The 21,901-nt window shown below is 36.5% G+C and overlaps 1 protein-coding gene across 1 annotated transcript in view; it reads right to left on the bottom strand.

The window, feature by feature from the left end:
* Nucleotides 1-21,901, bottom strand: part of TRDN (triadin) — a 390,616-nt gene that overhangs the window by 329,720 nt on the left and 38,995 nt on the right. The window contains exon 2 of the mRNA XM_046675186.1: nt 7,854-8,063. Within this exon, the coding sequence (XP_046531142.1) occupies nt 7,854-8,063 (210 nt within the window). The remainder of the gene's footprint in view (nt 1-7,853; nt 8,064-21,901) is intronic.

Raw genomic sequence — 21,901 nt, 5'->3', positions numbered from 1 at the left:
ACAAAGCCATTTTCCTTAAAAACCTAACAGATCAGTGGACAAGAAAGGTATTAAATAAATAATCACACCCAATAAATATATGCAACTTGTAATAAATGCCATGAGCAAAGAGCAAATAATAGAATGACGAATTATGGTTGAATGACTTGATTTACATTGAAAGTTCAGGAAACGTTCCTTTAAGGGAAGTGAATTTAAGCGTAGCACTGAAAGATGTGTAAAACCTGGTCCATCAAAAAGTGGGGTATTAACATATGGTATGATTTATTATTGAACCCATCTATATGGCTAAATTTATAAATCCCAATATAAGGTCTCATTTGTTATGGTTCAAATGAGTGGCATAGAGCATTGGTATCAAGTTTGTGGATTTTTTGACCTTGAAATCTGCCACCAGCAAATACTTGGGGCCCAACATCGAATTGCCAACTTTCTACTTTGTAAAAAAAATGGCATTTGAAAACAATGACAGAAATAATATCTGTAATTATCATCATTTCAAAAGAGAATTTTAAAACCATAAGTGTAGGAAGAATATAATTAAGAATACTTCTTTAAAATGAATAAACTTTTCATCTTTTTCCTCATTTCATGAAGAATCAACAAACTTTGATTATGACCTGAGAATCATTGGACTATAGAATCTTCTGTTTCCTTGAGGTGTTTATAAGCAGGCTGCAGTTGGGTAATGAAATGCATCCTTTTAGGTGAAGTGACCAAGAGGCCCAAACAGGCCAAGGACATTGAACAGAAAATGTGGGATTTGCGATAAGACTTGAATCAGAATTAAGAAGCACACAAACTGTCAACCATACTTGAAAACTCAGTACACAGAACTGCTAAAGTCTAAAATGTTGCATTTAGTGTATCAGTCTTCCAAGTCTCCTAAAACATACTAACATATTCATATATACACAGTCACACAGACATCTCTATACACACAGACTCACACACATATAAATATACATATACACATAACTGTTAAATGTTAAGTTTATACATTCTGATTGACTTTGGGTCTTCCCTGAACCATTTTACTCTTCTAAACTCACAGCCTGACAAACAGCACACCTGCTAACTGGGCTGAGTGCCAGCAAAAAAAAAAAAAAATCAGGAAAATTAATTTCCAAGAGCAGTAGATAAATGGCATACCTCATTAGAAAATCTATTTAAAAAGCACATCAGGAGATGTCTGCAAGACTTTCATAAGAAATTGATGCTTCCTACCATCATGTCATTGCTGGCTCTCTTCTCAGATTACTGATCTTCCCTCCCAGTAATAAGATTCAAATTCAAGTTACATGTAATGAGTGCCTCCTATGTGCCAGGCACATATGTTTTGCACAGATTATCTTATCTAATTCTTAGAAAATTGTTTTGAAATAAGTATGTTTTGTAGAATGCATGCAAAAATTACCAAATATGTGTTGAACTCCCTGGTACAGCCATATAATGACTTTTCCATCTTATAGACGAGGATGCTAAGAATTTATGACCCTTGTTCTAAGGGAAGAAAAGCCAAGAGTTACCACAATTTATTCCTGTACATTCTGACCTAGAGGAAAATCATTAACATCCATTAATGCCTAAGTTTGTAGTCATTTCTTTAGAAATCCTGTCTGTTTGTGTTTATAGTTTAGAAAGAAATTTCTCTCTTTATAAATAAAGCAAAGAAGTCCGCAAGGAATTTCAACCAAAGCCCAGAAATTCTGGTCCTGAAAGAGTTATTAAGTGATCAGGGCACCCCTCCATTTTCTGGAAGAGCTTTCTGGCTGAGTCTGCAGAAGCTTCGGGGCAGAGCCTCCAGTAGCCTTTGTGACTCCCTGAGCTTGATTACTATGAAGAGGGTTTTGCCCTCCCCTGTCCGCCCAACTTGAGGTTTCTGAAGACATTCATCTTCCAGGAGAAAACTAAAGGAACTGTGGATGATACCAGCTGATCAGACTCGGTTTGTGGCTGCTGTCCTGAGGCAAATATTAATAGCTCTCCATTTCACTTGCACAAGTGTCCTGTTTTGGATGATAAATTATACAGTCATCCTATGTGGTAGCTTTGTATCCTGTCAAATCACTAAACTGAAACTACACTTCCCAGAAATCCCTTACGTGTATGTTTCAGATAACAGTTGGGCACAAGAGAAATTTGTGTGAGTTTGGGAAGGCCAAAAAAAAGGTAATAGCCATCATTTATTCTCTGAAGGCTGGTGTAGGGCAGGTGCTGTCGAACTCACGCACATCGTCACCGATATGCTGGCTGACCTTGGTGCACTGCAGCTGCCAGCAGCACCTCCTCCAGTTCCTGCTGGACCGCCTCCTTCAAATCCTGGCCAGGTGGTGTGCATTCCGTGGTGGAAGACACTGATTTATCCTGCTGCTCACCCACATCATGGTAATTTGAGGGAGTGAGAGTCAAATGAGGGTTCTAGTTTGTCCTTGTCAGTTCCAGTTTGTCCTTAGCCTCCCCTACTCTATTTCCATCTACCCTTCCCAATGATGGGGTTCAGGACATGCTACCCCAAAATATGGCACCTTGGCAAACTGAATATTTTGAACGGAAGGAATTTGAGAAGAAGGACTTTCCGACGCTTCCCTGAAGCAGGTCAAAAGACCCTCATGTGAGAGGTGCCCTACATATACCCGAAGGAAATGAATATCCTTATCCCCAAGATGCCCAGAGCAATCTGAATGAACAGGCCTTGCTGTTTCCCTCAATTTACTACACCTAGCTAATATCCTTTTTTATCCTGTCACATTTTTCCACTGCTTTCCACTTTTCATCAAACCTAGCATAAAAATGCTCAGATTTAACTGCTTCTTAAGGTCTTCATTTCCTTATCAAGGCTCCTTTATCACATAAAACTTATATTAAATAAATCTGAATGCTTTTCTCTTGTTAACTTGTCTTGTGTTAGAGGGACTCCAGTCAAGAACTTAAAAAGTAGAGGACAAATATATTTTTCCTCCTCTATACCAACTTCCACTCTACCGACTTCTGACCCAAGGTGACAGCCTTACCTAGACTGCTTAAGCAGCTCCCATCAATGCATGAGCCATATAATAAATCCCCTATCTACATCAGTCATAGTGATTCTACTCTGATGAAATGCTCATAGATGAGCCGTAGTAGTTTTTTTTTTTTTTTTTTTGAGGAAGAGTAGCCCTGAGCTAACATCTGCCACCAATCCTCCTCTTTTTGCTGAGGAAGGCTGGCCCTGAGCTAACATTCATGCCATTCTTCCTCTAGTTTATATGTGGGATGCCCGTCACAGTGTGGTTTGACAAGCGGTGCATAGGTCTGCACTCAAGATCCCAACCCGCAACCCAGGCCACTGAAGCAGAACGTGTGACCTTAACCACTGCACCACTGGGCCAACCCCCATAGTACTTTTTGAATAGTGTTTGGACACTATATTTAGTAAGAAATGAGAGTAGGTGAAATCTCTTTTCTAGGATCTGTTTTTTAAGTGTCCTAAAATTTGTCTTATTTAATAAGAAGCAGCAAAGTCACAGGTTTTGCAGACCAGAAAGCAAGGTGCTGACCCCATTTCACAGACAAGGAAATAGAAGTGCCTAGTCACGCTAGCTTGTAGGTTATAGCTGGCTGTGAACACAAGTCTTCCGAAAGAAGCACATAAAAGCCAATTCTACATGCGCCTCACAAGTAGAATATATACGGCTCAATCAGAGGAAATTCAGAAAATAAGGAATTGTGAAGGTTGCCCCGCAGAGAATCATTCTTCTCAATCCAGTACAGTACTTGCATATGAAAATAGATTTTCATTTCTCTAGCAAGAATTTTTTAAAGGCTTGAAAGCATTTACCTTCTTTTCTAAAGTGAAGAGAGTAATTTAGAGCCAAGGACAGCTGCCCTGACTGGCTTTCAGAGTTATTGCCAGTGTGCTTTCTTCTACCACTAGCCTTGTTTTTTAAACATTAACAATATGTATTACAAAGACTATTATGTAGTACAAAAGACTCATCATGATGATAATATTAATCTGTAGTAAATAGATCATTCAAATTTTAATTAGCAAAAGGTATTTGAACTTCTTACTTGAAGAATTTATATATTTTTCCATTAGAATTTCAGCTTTGTGATTATTTTTTTCACTTCAAACCATTGGAGAATATTTCTCTTCCTAGATATGGCCTCATGAAGGCAGTCATCCCAAGGCATCATCTTTTTCCATTCATCTGTTGTAATTACAATATCTCTTTGTCAGCTAGAGTATTGTATGGTACTTCCTTATATCTAGGTATTTATCTAAAGATGTGTAACTTGGCAAATAATACTCTGAGAGTAAAATATGTAGTAGCCAGCCTCCAAATTGGCCCTCAACTATACTTGCCTGCTGGTATTCACACCACTATGTGGTCTCTTCTGAAATTTAATAGGGTTGACCTGGGTAACCAAGAGGATTTTGCAAAAACAACAGTGTGTGATTTCCAAGTCTAGGTCACAAGAGGCATTGTGGCTTCTGCCTTGCTCTCTCCTTGATCACTCGCTCTAGGGGGAGTCAGTTGCCATGCTCTGAGGACACACTAGCATAACTTCACAGCCAAATGAGCGAGACATCTTGCCAATGGTTCCACTACCCCAGAAAATCTTTCAGATGTCTGCAACCCCAGTCAATGTCTTTACTGCAACCTCAAGATACACCATAAGCTAAGACCACCCACCTAAGCCATTCCCAATTTCCTGACCAGCAAACACTATGGAGTAATAAAAGTTTATTGTTGTTTTAAACCTCTTACTTTTGAGGTAATTTATTATCCAGCAATAAACTGTCATTAAAAAATATGGCAAGTAACATCTCATCTTCTAAATATTTTTATCACTTTTTCATTCTCATTTTATTAAATGCATTTATTAATTTTTAAAGTTGGTCAAAAACTGGATAAAATAAAAATTTTTGTAATAAATATTTGTTTCTTCATAATATAAGAAATTATTTCAAAATAAAAATATCAGCATTACTCATTCTTTTAAGCAATGTGTATCGGAAAACCTACTATGTGACATGTACATAGATGGATAAGACAATCCTTTCCTTGGATAAGTTTGAGTTTCTGAGTGCGATGGACAAGTAAACAGATACTTATAATCCAGTGTGTTAACTGCTGTTAATACAAGTGCCCACAGGTACTCAGGGAATGAAAGCACTGAACAGTGAATTTTCCTTAGGAAATCTGAGAATGTTTCACCAAAAATGGGCATAGGTCTAGAAGGATAAATTCATCCTTCAAGAAAATTGAGGAATAAGTCTCTACAGGTGATATGAATATTTACACAGCGTTTGTGACAAACCAGGTCCTGTTTTAAGCAGACAAATAATATTAACTTATATAAATCTCTTAACAGTCTTATTACATAGGTACTATTGTTATCCTCACTTTATAGATGGTGAAACTGAGGCAAAGAGAGGCTAAGTGACTTTCCAATATTACACAGCTAGGAAGTTTTAAGATCTGGATTTACTACCGGGGAAATTCACTGAAATTCACATTCTTAACTACTTGTCTACACTCTCTGCTCTAAGAGGCGAGCGAGGGAGGACAGTATGAGCAGAGGCAGTAAGGAGAGAGACTATATGTTTTCCTAGAGGAAAAGAACAGGGAACAATAGTGGGAACTATGGCTGGAAAACAGGGTGCGTGAGCTGAATTACAAGATGAAAGTAAAGGGGTGCGCCAAGGACTTGAATTCCACGCCAAGGCATTTGTACTGTGGCAATAGGAAAACTTGATGAAATTTATGTTTTATGAAGATACCTTTGGAGCAACGTTAAAGGGGACAGACTGGCTAAGGGAGACAAGAAGAAATTGCATTAGTCCCCTCAAAAGAGAACCAAGGTCTGAAGTGTAGTAACGGAGATGGTGGTAATAAGAGGAGGGAGCCAATTTATGAGACATATGAGGGTTAGCTGGCGTAGGGTATGGTGACCGATCAGGCACCGAGCAGATCTGAAAGATGACTTGCAGATTTCTTTTTGCAGGGAATGGATAGATGGTTAGGTCACTAATAAACAGAGAAAACTGGAGGAGGAGGCCTTACGTAGAAGATGTGTGCAATCAACTCTTCTTGAAAGAAGAAATGAAGTAGTAGTAATAGAGAGGCTATTGTTTTCTGTATCAGATGAAATGCCAGTAACATAGGTATCGTCCACAGCACCTAATTACAACAGTCCAAGCAAGCTCTACTATGGACTGTCAGTGTGTCTTATGTTTAAGTAACCTAATCCAAAAGTCTAATTATAGGTAGCTGCTCATTTTATGAAATAATTAAAAACAAATTGCTTTCGACAGTAATTTCTGTAGTGCACTTACTAAATTATTAACTTTACAAATATTAGATTTACGTGCAATTCTTAAAATATGGCTACTATAAAAATGAACCAGCCATATATTATGATCATATTTGTATCTAAAATTTAAATGAATGAAATTGTAAAAAGGGAAAGAATAGATGAAATTTCACAGCCAATAGGGACTCAAGGGAGTTGAAATCTCTTAGAGTAATGTAACCAACTGTTTTTCACTTAAAATTCTAGGTCATAATTTTATATTCTAGGCATTTCAATTGTATATTCTTTTAAGTACCTACATTACACAAGATATCAAAAGTAGTGCCCATTTAGAGCAGAGGTCTGTGGCTCTGGACAATTAGCCCTTTTGCTTTGGTTAATACCATAGAACTTATCTCTATCTGTTAGATGATGCTGACTTTAGCCCAGCTGCCAATGGTGCAGCGGGCAGAGTCATCTCAATGACACCCCCATGTCAATAAACCCAAACGATGCAGTTTTATGACTGATTTATACTTGTATTTCTTTTAACATAGCTACTTCCTGGCACATATAGTAGGTTCTTGATAAATAATTGCTGAATGAGTAAAATGCCATAAATGAGAAGTAGAGAATCCTTGAGTTTATAGAATGCAATTTATAGTATTTACGGTTTCTGGGTCTTACTGATTCCACTCCAACTGGAGAAAGAAGGGAGGGCTAGGAGGTACAAATCTGAACAAGCACATTAGGAGGTTAATGAAATGTTTCTGCTGGTGGTAAAAAGTGATAAGCATAAATTTGTTCATTCATTCATTTAATATTTATTGAACACCTGACTGATTCCTTCCCTCAAGGATCTCGGTCAATACAGTGTGTCGGATGTGGAAACAGACAAATATAATATAAAAATATAAAAAGACTATGAACAAAGAGATGAATAATATGCTCAGAGATTGAATAGACCATAATGAAAATCTGTCTTTCCTCACTTGAGTTATTCCTATTTCACTCCAAATCCGTAAGAACACATGGTCATTCAAGATGTAATATCTCATTACAAGTCATTCCGGGAAAATCCTTTTAACACTCTTTATTTTCAGGAACTCGAAATAGGATGTTTCGATAGGAGGAGCAAAGAGAATGTCTGGAAAGAAAGCTTGGAGCCAGATGGTAGAGGGACTTAAAATTACTTTAGACAATTTTCCATTTGTTCAAAAGTTTTGTGTTTGGTTGGGTTTGGTTTTATATTGCCAAGGGTAAAACCTACAAGTCATTATTTATTACCAGTTGATAAGTCCCAGTTCCGAAACTAAATATCCACCCAAGCTTTTTAATCATTATCTCTGTGAAACTGTAATATTCCACCTTTTTTTCAGCTCTACAAACACAGAAATCTATTTCATCTGAAATCAGTGAGTACAACAGCTAAAGAAGAAGAGAAGGAAGAAGCAGAGAAGAGAACTGGAATTCAGTGACCCTCAAGCACAAGATGGGGTGAGCAGGAACAAAGCCAGAAGTGGGGAGAACATTGGTTCCTTCATTGAAAAGCCAAATTTCATGGATCTTACCTGACAAGTTTCTGTAATCCACTAAATCAAACATAACAACGGCAACAGCTGACCATGTGATTATCAGAGCAACGACCAGAAGCCAGGCTGCTGGGGAGCTGAATGTTGTCACTATGTCTTCTGTGACTGTCCTCTTCAGCACTTTTCCAGGGGACTTGGACACAGATCCATTTTTGCTGTCTATCACGGTTGTGGTAGTAGATGCATTTCCTAATCAAACATTCAGAAAGGAGAATTACAACCTAGAAATTCACATCAAATATTGATGACCACAAAAAAACACTATGTAAGTGTATGCAAGTTATTTATACCATTTTCTATAGTAGAACACACTTCTTTCGTGGCAGGGCCATACCTCCCTGCCCACTGCCACTACCGCATGGTCTCTTCCTCAGCACTTACCTTCCACTCTGAAACCCAAATGTGCTTATAATAAGCATTCGTCATCTCCCAAGGTCCATGAAGTTTGCCATCAGGTCATAAACCTGGTCATCACCTTGAGTTCATTTTTCTTCCCCCTTACCACCTCCTATGCCCACTACCACCAAAGGCAATGGGTTTTTGGGTCACCTTTTTTTTTATTTTTCAGAACTGTATCTTATTTATTGTTTTGCCATCAGTAATTATTGTAGTGCCTGGTACATAAAAGGTACTCAAATGATTCTTACACTTCACTCTCGAAAGAATATGAGAAGGAAACCATGAATTGAAACGTTTAATATCCACGGATACATTTTAGCAAATTTCCAAATAATTCATGTTCATTATAGAGAATTTGATTTGGGTCACCTTTTTAATACATTTTTCTCCTATTTAGATTCATATCTCAGTTTGAACGTAAACAAAATAAAACATCTGGAGGAGGAACAAAATCAGTAATGAAATGCTTCAAATGGATGTAACTCCCTCTGGATATCCTGGTTTAACAGCATAACTAACCCTGCTATTGAGACCATTCATTTTTATTTGCAGAGGGGCACAGAAGAGCTAAGAGAATACTGCTGGAAAATCTTATTATATCCAGTAACTTTTTATTGCTGCTTTCAAGAGTCTACATGTACATAACAGAAAATTCAAAAAATATCAAAAAATAGCAAAACAGTTATTTGTAATCTCATTATTCAGAAACAACTACTGTTAACATGTTCTACTTACATGTAATTTTCTGTGCATACATATACGGATATAAATATATCTTATTTGCTTTTGACAAGTCATCATCACAGTAACCTTTATGTTTTTTACTAGGCGATAAATAATACAATAAATATCCATGCTCTCTTGCCATACGTATTCCTTCAAATACCACTCAAGTGCATGGCATGTCATTTTGTGGCTGTGCATAATTTAGTCAAAAAGCTTTCTACCTAGGGATATAGCAGAAGTTTTCTCAGCTCACATTAACAATTATTCCATCAGGAGAAATTCTGAAATATAGACTTTCTAGGACAAATAACATAACTTTTGGTTTTTTTAAGAATATATGTGTGTATTTGAAAATTAGTATACTTTCAAAAACTGTATATGCCAGCAGTCTCGGTTTCCCTATCCTTGGCAATAATAGGTATTTCCAGTGTTTAAAATCTTTGCAGTCACATTGGAGGAAAATGCTGCTTCATTTGCAACTTTTTGATAACTGGAAATGAGTTTTTTATATGTTTATCTTTTCTTTGCATTTTTTGTGAATCTTTTGTCCATTTTTCTATAATCCTCTTTTCGGCAGTTTATAAAATTGTGTACACATATACATTTATATTTATATATCTGTATGGATGTATGTGCATATGTAAGTTTGTATAGACATAGATGTATGCGTGGACATGTGTATGTATTTATGTGTACCTACATATATGTGTACATATATATGATAGCACCTTATCTGACCTTTATATTGCAATTTTTTTTCTGCAGCTATTTAACTTTCTATTTTTACGGTATTTTCATGTACAGAATGAACATTCTAAAATAGAATAACTCTTTTATTTTTCTCTTATAAGTTTTCCACCTTGTATGGCTAGAAAGCCCCTTTTAATCGAGAGTAGGCATATCTGATTATTTTGACAACCCTTGACTCATAGAAAGTTGAATCTGGAGCAAACTTAGAGATCACCTGAAACAACTATTTCATGTTACATTTAAGAACAATTGAAGACCAACCAGGTCAGTGACTTTTATAGCATTTTCAATCTCAAATTACATAGATGTACAGTAAATAATTGAGTCCTAAAGAGAAAAAAATGTCCCTAACAATCTGAATATTTTGGCAAAATCACAGCTTAACAGCATATTTCATATGTTTTAAATACGGACCTCATTGTCTAGAATAATTGAAAAGTTTTTCTTTTTATTATTTATTTATTTATGAGGATGTTTTTGCTGAGGAAGACTGGCCTTTAGGTAACATCTGTTTCCAATCTGCCTCTTTTTTTGTCTTTGCTTGAGGAAGATTAGGCCTGAGCTCACATCGGTGCTATTCTTCCTCTATTTCGTGTGTGCGCCACCATAGCATGGCCGACAACTAGTGTAGGTCCACACCCGGGAGCCAAACCCTGAGCTGCCGAAATGGAGTGCGCCAAACTTAACCTCTGTGCCACAGGGCAGCCCCTAGAGTAATTTAAGATTTACACATCAAGAAAGAGAAAATTTGATTCATCATAGTCTGATATTCATAATTAAATGTTTTCAATTTTACTATTTATCATTAAATTACACTTCCAAATTAAGAAAAAGCAAACTCTAAATTTTCAAACTTCTTTAACATTTTTCACAGAATAAATTTCACCTAACTGGAAAGACTTCTTCTAGTTACTCTTGGAATGTGCAGAAAAATAATTGAAAGCTTTTAATCTTTTAAAACTGAAGGGAATTCTTTGTTCTCCTTGAAGGCCTCCGAATAGAACTGAAATGCCTCCCTCCCGTCTTTCTGCCTCTTGCTGTACCGTCCACAGTTCTTCCTTTCAGGTAGGGCTAGGTTTTTCATGGAAACGGTAAAGCAAAAAAGTTATGCCATGGGTTTCAGAGACAAGAGAGATTGGGATTCACTCTCGGCTCCTGCCTGGATTAGCTGATTGGCTGGAAGTTCACCTCTGAGCGAGAAGCACCTTTATCTGAGGCATGAGGTTGGTAAGCCTCCATTTACAGGTTTACGATGGTGGAGAAATAACCCATACCAACTGCTGGGCGTTTTTCCTGCTATGTGGAATTATTCGGCAAGTGGCAATATAACAGCTACTAAACTACAGCATCATTCTCTTCACCAGCATCATTTCTATTACCACCACTTGCACAGCTACTGCTTTAACTGTGACTAGAACTGCTACTATCATTACAAGGTAAGGCTAGAAGGCAGGATTAACCTTAGAAACAAAGGTTGAGGGACGGAATCTTCAACAGATGCAGGCTTTTATTTCCACTTAAGAAGCACACACATTGGGCTAAGATATTTTCAGGAAACCAAAAAAGGATGCTGTGACTCCCTTGATGTCTTTCCTAATCAATTAATTTATTTCCTGTAATACAGAAAAAGAGGGACGCATACTGTGATTTATTCATACTAATGGAGGCTGTTTTGCCCCATTAACAAAATTAAGAGAGATGATCTATAACAAATAAAGTTATTTTGTTATAGTACAAATGTCATCAGTGTAATTGAATTTTTTAAACTAGAAAGATAAAAGTTTGAACCTTCAAATATATGGGTACACAGGGTGGTTATATATAAATTCAGTTTATAAGACAATGTTTAGTTGTTGAGGGAAGAAATGCAAATACTCCATGCAAAATTAAGTACTCTAGTTAATAAAGTTTGACTCTTTTTGTTTGTTTCTTTAGCCATAAAATATATGATATAACATTCTATGACTGATTAGGGAAAAGAAAATCAAATACGTTCAAGTGTATATATTAGTAGATATTAATAATAACCAAACACAACGAATGGAACTATTTTTTCAATGACAATGGTGAATCTAGGCCCATATCTTTAAAAGATTAAAAAGCTGATGAGGAACGTCAGTGGTAAAATAATTTAATTAAGATTTTAAAACAACTTTAGGTAATAAATTAACAATAGTGACAATGAATCTCCTTTCTTTTCTAAAAAACTATGTGAATACATATCCCAAGTTCATGAACTCAATTTAGTTGAAATGATAGCAAGATGGAAAAATATCTTTAAAAAGCGGATTTCACAGACTGCACTTGAGATGGTGCTCAAAGAAGGAAAAATTAGAAAGAACTCATATCATATCCTCTCATTGATTTTTGTGCCAAATTCGCATCGCTGCTAATGGCAGTTCTGAAATAGATGAATGACAGGCGTGCTTTGAAATGCAATTTAAGACCCAAGTGGGGCTACAAGTGAAGTAAACCTTTAGAATAATGATTTGCAGGAGAGGAAGTCAATTATAAGTGTTTAGGAGAGGCCCACCTGAAAGTTGATATGTTGCTAATCTTGAGTTTTTTAACTTCTGGAAGGCTTCCTATCACGCTATGTAGAGGACACTGGAAGAATTGCCTTCGTACTTCAGATTCACTTCAGTGAACTGTGTATTAAAGAGTATTTCTGTGGACAATATTATACACACCTGCTTGGTATCTTGAAACTGAAAAAATACACTGACTGAGATTTGATACAAGTTAGTTGAATCCTGGTCAAACTTTTAAAAGGTAGAAAATTTTTAAAGGAACAAGAATTTCTATATTTTTTTCTTTTTTTTGATCAGAAAAATGAGACATCATATAAATTCAGGAAATAATGCAAGATTAGAGTTAAAACATGACTCTTTTTTTAAAGAACTGATATTAATATGAATTCCAAATTTTATTTCACCTTATAATCCTGTCAAAAAAATCATGATACAATATTTTAAATAGATGAAAATGATAAAATTAACACTAAATTACTTTTTTAATTTTTCCTTTTTTTGTCTTCATCTCCTCAAAATTCCCACATAAGAATTAATCAAAACTCAAAGGTGATGAAAATATATTCTGAGTATTCAATTGCAAAACCATAAGCAATTTGAAAGTAAGCTGAAGGTTATCTTGTTTAAAGAAAATCATGTGTTGCCTTTCTTACGGAAACACACTAAGTTGTACCTTTCATTTTCCATTCAAATTTACTGCAGAAGCCACACAGAGCCATGAGGGATAAAAATTGAGGGGAAATAAATTGCCTTCCCGGACAGCTGGTCAAGAAAAATGCAAAGAACAGAGTGTATAATGTGAGATTAATTAATGTTCGAGAAGCACTTTGAAGATGACAAGAGCTAGTTATTGATACGGTGGAAAAAATGAGAGGTAAGTATTACTGAGCGATTTGACATGGGTGATGCTTCTTGAAAGTCGGTATCTCAGAATTAGAGCAGGCAACTAGGATATGCGACAGTACTTTCTATGACTACTTTTTAATTCCATTCCTTTTGATTTCATACAAATTATTTTGATGGCCAGATAGCCAGAATCAGCTTCAAAAGAAGTAGAGATCTGGCTGAAAGGCCATGTAAGTCTGCCCCATAAAGTAAAGTGAGGGGCTGCTGATGTAGGGGTCCCAAAGACCAGCTTCACAGTCAGGTCACGCATCGACGAATAAATCGGAAGCCTCCTGAAAGAAGTCACTTAACCTCATCATGCCTTATTAATCAGATTAATCTTGCAATGGCCATTTTTACCTGCAATTGGGAATTACATTGCTAATATAATTTTGGAATGGCATATATTTTTATAATGCCATTGATAGTATATACTCCCTCTTTCTCCTTTGCTGTCTAATTCTTGAAGGAAAAATACAGTGTTAGAGTACTCCACAAAGCACATCACATAGTGAAATGCAAAATTCATAATTAATGCTTTATTTAATGAGGATATAATGTTTTATTTATACCATTCTAGAATATAGGTGTCTTTCTTGAGCATCCTGGAAGAAATTGCATTGCCAGTGTCCCATAGGCATTATACTGGGCAAGAGTGCAGGTAAGAATGGTCATTGCTATATTTTGTAAGTGTTCCAGAAAATATGCATGTAAGTAAGAGTTTTGGAGAAAGTCTACTGAAAGAATCTTTGGGCAAATAAAGTTGAAAAGTGAGAAATGTGTCTTTTAACTTACATATTTTATCAATTTTAGTGTTTGCAGAATGTTTATGTATCATATACATAGAAATCTGTGAAATTAAATTGTGTTTTTCTACAAGTGTATATAAACTGAATGAAAATAGATTTTGAGAGGCAAGATAAACCATGACAAGTCCCCAAAACAATCTTTATCAAAATAATCCTACATATTCTAATGGATCATATATATATAAAATACTGATAAACCATAAGAAATAACTAGAGTAATTTTTAGATAGATCCAGAGTCTAGGCACTTAAAAAAAAGAAACAATAACTATTCACTCTCTTTCAAGGTAAAAATTACTTTTGTCTCAAACCAGAAACTAATCCCCTGTCAATTTCAATGAAAGCCGTAAATTGCCACCTTTTCTCCCAAATATTTGAGATGTGATCATTGTAATCATATATCAGAGAATGATTTGGCCAACTAATCTACCTGCTGAGGTGAAGAAATATATACCTATATTTTACACTATTTAGAGCTCCTTTCTACCTACCCACTCCCTCCACTTCCACCAAGTGATTTTTTTTTTCTAGTTGTGGTACTAGAAGGTGAACACTGACCTAATCCCTAGACGTAGGACTGGCCCTTTAAGAGAAGCCTGACCATTCAGAACACTTCCTCTTACTTGTAACCGTGAGGGATGGAGGAGAGTTCTCCACATTTTTTGTGGAACTTCTGGGGACAGTCTCTTTCTGCTGGGGTTGCTGAGTGGTGGGGTCTAGCAGTGGCTCTCTAGCCCACCAGGTGGAGAGTCAGCTGAAAGAGGGAAAGTGGCAGGGTCCAGATGCCACTGTGTGGGGTCATGGAGCCAGCTGTGTTTAGAGGCAGATTTCTCTCTGGATTTTCCAGTTACATGAGAATACATAAACTACCTTGATTTGGCTGCGACCATATTACTAGTCATCATGAGTTCTGACTGATGCTCTTACTCCCACTAGGAATGTACATAATTATTCTTCTTCATCTGTTTGTATCATGAGGAGTGATCAGTCAGGATGATCCAAATACCCAAATTATTTTCATTTTTGAAAAATAAATCTCAAATCTCACTCTTGTTTCTCAAGTGGCTGCATTGACATGGTCCTAAATGCAATGAGGTCTTTGGGGGTTTGCAAGGTCAGTTTCTGACAGTGTGGTGCCCTTTCCAGGAAGAGCTTCCTCATGTTCTGGGTGAATGAGAGGCAGGATCTCCTTTGCTGGGCAGTGGTCCCTCGCTGTGACCTGCTGGCCCACTTTCCTGACGTCCTGGCTGAAAAGCAATAGATGTCTCTTCTTATACTAGCTCCTGTCAGGCCAGTTTTCCCCTATCTTTTAAACTTTTCATTTTCAACTTAGTAGTTACTCCGCATTCAGAATACTAGTCTTTCTACAAATAGTACACTGAATTTTAAGGTGAAAAGCAATGATGAGTGCACAACTAGAATTCATTTATTGAAACAAAATGCATTAAACTCATAAACGATTACAGGTAAAATGCATTGTGTTTTATCCATCGAAAGAGGGCAAGGATTTATGATGAATTCTTTTTTTTCTATTAAAAAACAGCTTTATTAAAACTCCACTGTTAAAATCCAACTCCTCTTTCAAGAATTATCTCAATGTCAACTCCTTAATGATATGTTCTTGGTCTTTTGAGATGAACACTGTTGTTCTTACCTGTAATGCTATAGCATTTTTTTGATAAATACAGTGACCTGAATAAAACCAGCCAGACTTTTTTAGCCCTTGGTTTTTCAGCAATGCTTGAATTTGGGAGCAAGTCATCTCTCCTTTCATAGCTCTTAGCACAGCACTTTTTACACAGGAGGCCCCAAGAAATACTTATTAAATGATAAAACTTCGTAAGTTTTACTAAAGGTGGCCAGCTAAAATAAAAGTGTCATGTTAAATAACCTCAATGTTTCTGCATGTAGAAAGGTGTGCAGCATATAGTGACATCTAACCAGAGGAATAAATTAAATACAAAACAAAATACAGTTTTGCGACATGAGAAAGGTTGAAATGAGAGACAGGCTACTGATGGAAGTAAAAGCACATCTGTTCAGGTGCATCTTATAAGTAGTAAGAAGTTTAGCTGGTCAAGATTATTAAGGCTACAACAGAGGAAAGATTAGTGAGGTGGAGAGAAAGATATGCAATCTCTTTGAAAAAAAGTATATATTTGCTAAATAATGTCAATAATTAAGCAGAGACACTCCTTTCCAATGAGGCAGTTAGAACTAGCATCTCAGATGTTATTAGTGTTGTTAAATCTCCAAAAGGTACCAACAGCTGGGAGAGGTTTCTACAACCAGCTTGAGCAGAGTAAATAGAAAGATGAATAAAAATGCTGATGATCAACTTACAAATGTGTGATGATGCATTTTCTTAGTCCACTGGGGCTGCCATAACAAAATTCCACAGACTGGATGTCTTAAACAACAGAAGTTTATTTTTTCACAGCTCTGGAGGCTGGAAGTCCCAGATCAAGGTGACAGCATGGTTGTATTCTGGTGAGGACTCTCTTCCTGGCTGCAGGAAGGTTGCCTTCTCACTGTGGTGCCCTCACATGGCAGAGAGAGAACCTGCAAGCTCTCTACCGTCTCATGTTTTAAGGGAACTAATCCTATCGTGAGAGCTCCACCCTCATGACCTCATCTAAACCTAATTACCTCCCAAGGGCCTCATTTCTGAATACCATCACAAGGTGGACGAGGTTAGGCCTTCAAAATGTGAATTTGGGAGGACACAATTCAGTCCGCAGTATGCATATTTCTATGTGATTATTTTACAATGGCTCAAAATAACATTAACATATTTTAAGCTTAATAAGCATAGCTATTTTAATAGAGCTATATTTTTTATGTTAAAAAATGAAAACCATGGCCATGGTCCCTTACTACCAGTACATGCCCAAGTAGTCCAGATCAAAATGTCAGGGGGCCCTACTTATAGAAATATAGTTTAGGGATGGAAATGAATCAACACGACCCATGAGATAACTCTTTCATAATGGTGATTTTGACAGACTCGATCAGGTTCATTTTAGGCAAATAATCCATCCTTCCCTCACAAACACAGGAAGTCTCGAGCAAGAAGATAAGCCATTTTAGGGTCTGTCTGATTGTATGAGTTTGAAGTTTGGGGATAGAATCTACAGAAAATCTCTCAAATTCTATGAACTTAGTTTCAGGCAAATAGAAGTTAGACTCTGGTTCCTAGAAAATGTTGATTCCAATAGGACACATATAAGACCCACGAACTATAGTGAGTTCTTTTGAGAAATTAATTTTCTAGTACTTTAAGTTTGGGTTGATATGTTTTCTTCCTGGGCCAAATATGCATAAATGAAATCCTTTACCTAGCCCCACCAGTCCTCCTACTAAATTGCCCCATTGTCATTGAATCCCCAACCCGCCGAATTAGAAAAGACTTGAATAATGCCATGCTATTTCAATCTGGAAGAAAATACCAAACTGAATGCTTCAAGATCATTAGCTTTCCGTTATTTGTTGACTCTAATGTGGGTTTTTTACTTTCCTTTTCTTAAAGACATTTTCATGAAAATCAACTCTCTCAAGAATTAATCATCTCCTGCTGCCTTTACCCCACATGGAGTCATAATCCTACCATTGTGGTGTCATAATAGCTTCTACCTTTTTTCCATTAAGAGCGTGTGACAGTTACCCCAGCAAAAAAAAAAAAAAAAAGAAAAAAGCACATACCATATTCATACTTTCTTCTTGTAAATATACTCAGTAATAATGATAAGGACTTTATGGAAAGCTTCTGCTTAAAACTATACTCATATGAAACGATGGATTTCTCACAGTGCCATCAGCTACTTTCAGGAAATTTAAGGAAACATTGGAACTAAGACCTAAATTTCTTTTAAGTTTACATCTCTCGGTGAGTTGTTAGGCAAATATTTCATGAATCAAGCTGGATTTTTTTTTTTTTTTTTTTTAAGATTGGCACCTGGGCTAACAACTGTTGCCAATCTTTTTTTTTTTTTTTTAAGGATTGGCACCTGGCACCTGGGCCAATCTTTTTCTTTTTATTCCTGCTTTATCTCCCCAAACCCCCCCTGTACACAGTTGTATATCTTAGTTGCAGGTCCTTCTAGTTATGGGATGTGGGATGCCACCTCAATGTAGCCTGACGAGAGGTGCCATGTCCGTGCCCAGGATCCGAACCCTGGGCTGCCGCAGCGGAGTGTGCGAACTTAACCACTCGGCACGGAGCCGGCCCCTGGCTTATTTTTTGATGTGTTTAAATACAAATAAAACTGAACCTGCATTTTCTATTTATAAGGAAATTTCCATCCATTTGTTGGAAAAGCTGTAGTAATTCCATAATTTAGTATTTTTCATATGTGTATGAAGGACACTGTAGAGTATGCAACCATTAAGTAGGGACATGACTAATTTTATTGACTATCCCAGGGTCTTTTGAAATGAAAATTACAATAAGTTATCCCCATCTTCATGTATTTTTAATTATCAGTAATATAAATGGACACTTTCTATCTTTACTCCAGAATTAGTGCCGTTGCCATAATTGGATTCAAAATAGATCCAGAGAATTTTTTTTATCTCTAATGAAATAAAATATTTAAGAACTTTTGTGAGAAACAGTATATATACTTAGAATTGGGCCCCACTGTGATAGGACATTACTATATTTTGTTTAACTTGAACCCAAATCTTCATTAAGCTATTTGAAAGGTTAAGAACAGATAAGGACAGTCAAACCAAGTCCTTCCCCTTTCCAGATTGAGTCCGCATATGCTATAAAGAAAATATGCATATTTCATGAAGAAAATGCAGCCTGAAAATTTAGAGAGAGAGATTTCCTCTGTTTTTTTTTAATCATTTAATCTATAGGGAAAAAAAGGCACTTTCCTGTGCCTTTCAAAGGACTTCTAAATGAGCTTGAAACTCTTTTATGCATTTCTGAAAAGAACATTAAGGTATCCATGCCCATATTTCAAAAATGCAAGCAATTAGGTAAACATAAATAACACTTTATACAAATCTTTCTTCCAGGGAGCTCACAGAGTTTTAGAAACCGCTGATGGAGCTGCACGCAACTACAGAATGAGGCAAGTAGTCGATTCCTCTTTGATGTGAAAGGAAAGTGGAACAGAGGAGTTAGAACCGGTTTTCTGAAGTCTACTCATGACCCTCAGGATGGGAGTTTTCAAAGCGTTGTGTATTGCTTAGTCCCTAACATTTTCATCCTCCAGATTGTTTGTCCAAATAGATCTAAAACTGGTCTTAAACTTCACGTGAGGAAGATGTCACTCATTGGCAACTAATAAAAGGTTTTTTCTCTGGGCAGTTACAGTTCTGATCCAAAACTATTTTAAAAAGCAAAGATATTAACAAAATGATGAATGATCGAACATTTTCCCTCTAGCCTGTTCACACCCCTCAAAATTTCCTTTTATACTAGGCAGAAAAACATTCGTTTCATTGAGTATTCTGGATATAAAATTATATCCTCAGCCCCTCAAGGAGTAAGAAATAAATGGAAAATTACACGCTTGTCCTCTAAGAAACTGCTTGGTATTGACTGTCAAGTGAACTCAACTTTGTCATTAGTGCTAGAGACCGGGAGAGAGGAGCATATTCCTCAGAGTCAGTTCAGGGTCAACTCTTGGTGTTGGACTGTCAATATTACATGGAACAGGCAAATCCCCTATCCTGTCATTTGAAGTAGCTTCTTGGAATAGCATTTTACTATAGACAGTCCCATATTTCTGATATTTAGATCACTTGGAACAGTTATTTCTAAGGAGTGAACATTTTTATAAGCTTTATTTGACTAAGCTTATTCCAGCATTACAACTGCATTGATATCACCAAGCCATAGCGGATTCAGTAAAATAAGCTTTATAAAATTGTGGTTGCCCTATAGCATGCATTTTTAGCAACCACTAAGCAGCCTTCCTTTGAGTAACATGGCCCTAGCTTTATGCTCTACACGATGTTTGCCATCCAATGTCTCTTTCTATCTTAGCAGAGGAGAGAGAAATGAGAAACAGTTTAGGGATCATTTTTCTTGCATAAAAAATCACTTTCTGGGGCTGGCCCCGTGGCCGAGTGGTTAAGTTCGCGCACTCCGCTGCAGTCGGCCCAGTGTTTTGTTGGTTCGAATCCTGGGCGCGGACATGGCACTGCTCATCAAACCACGCTGAGGCAGCGTCCCACATGCCACAACTAGAAGGACCCACAACGAAGAATATACAACTATGTACCGGGGGGCTTTGGGGAGAAAAAGGAAAAAATAAAATCTTTTAAAAAAAAATCACTTTCCTTTTTAATTTTACAACAAAAGGGAAACATATTAAATATCCAAATTTTAATATTAAACCTGTTGGTTCGATATTTAGAGGAGGTTCTTTGAAGACAGCATCAATTCTTTTCCATGTCTTACTTCTGATTAAATGTGCCTTCTATAAAATATTTCACATATTGTAAAAAGAATCTGATCATAAAGTTTTACTAAGGCAGTTTTCCAGACAAAATCATAATGGTTAATACCCTAGACCCAAAACTGATCACAATTATATTGCTTTAGATTTATATAGCGTCTCTGCTCCAGGGAAACAAAATCATCACACAAGCCAGATTTTCTGGAGAGAGAGAGAGAGAGATCGTATACATATGATTTCCTGGGAAAAAATCAGTCATTTCAGAAGCCACAGTGACTCAGAAAGAGCACTTGGATAAAATGAAGGTCATCATATGAGTAAGATTCGTCAAAACCTAATGTGGTAAAAGATTGATTTGTCATTTGGGGTAAAGTTAAACACTGTAACAGTTTTCTAGAGCTGCCATAAAAAAGAACCACAAATGGGTGACTTAAAAAACAGAAATTTATTGCCTCAGAGTTGCAAAAGCCAAAAATCTCCAATCCAGGTGTTGGCAGCGTTAGTTTCCTCTGAAGGCCGCGAGGGAAGAATCTGTTCCAGGCCCCTCTCCTTGGCTTGTCGGTGGCTGTCTTCATGGTCGTTTGGTATTCTCATTGTTTGCGTGTCTATCTCCAAATTTTCCCCTTTTCATATGAACACAAGTCAGATTGGATTGCAGCCCATGCCACTGAACTAATTTCAACTTGGTTACCTCTGTAAAGACCCTGTCCCCAAATGAGGTCACATTCTGAGGTACTGGGAGTTAGGACTTCTACATATACATGGGGGCAAAGAGGGGACACATAACTCAACCCATGAAAAATACCATATGGTCTCTTAACCATACCATAAAATTATCTTTTATGATTTGTTCTAAGGTATTATCATTAAGGACTTGTGTAAAAATGAAGCCTTGCGTTAATCAATTTGCTTAGGAAATTCATGATTCCTTCTCAAATTCCAAAGGTAACTTGAAACTGCGACATTATTCAAGTGATGGGTTCTGGTTGTAATGCTCTTAATTATTTTCCTTCTGTTATAGAAATGTTAGATTCAAAAATATATGTATGTATAAATGTGTGTATTTTAAAATATGTATGTGCGCATAAACATACACACAGTAGGTTAGTCAGGCTCACGCCATCAATATATTTTAGTGAAATAATAGAATAGAAACATTCAAAGTAACTGCAGTTGTCAGATATTTATCACAGCTACTTGTCCAAATTATTCATTCTTTCACTAAATTCAAATATTAGATCCTTTTAACCAGATATTTCATATTTAAATAATCCTATCCTTGATGCCTTATTAATCTATAAACTATAATGTAAATAAAGACCACACATTTAAAATGCCAAAGGAATCGGGATTTATGGATGTTACGTTTTCAGAGAAAATTTTCTTAGACGTAGTAGCCTTTGTATGATTTAATTACAAGATGTCATAAAAAAACTGATAATAGCTAAATCAAAATTTTTACAATAAAATTGTTTCTCCAAAGGATACCTGCTTCATTCACTAATCCCAGAA

The sequence above is a fragment of the Equus quagga genome, chromosome 11 (assembly GCF_021613505.1).
Source record: "Equus quagga isolate Etosha38 chromosome 11, UCLA_HA_Equagga_1.0, whole genome shotgun sequence".
Lineage (NCBI taxonomy): Eukaryota > Metazoa > Chordata > Mammalia > Perissodactyla > Equidae > Equus > Equus quagga.
The sequence above is the reverse complement of the archived record's forward strand: the minus strand, read 5'-3'. Positions and strand labels throughout refer to the sequence as shown.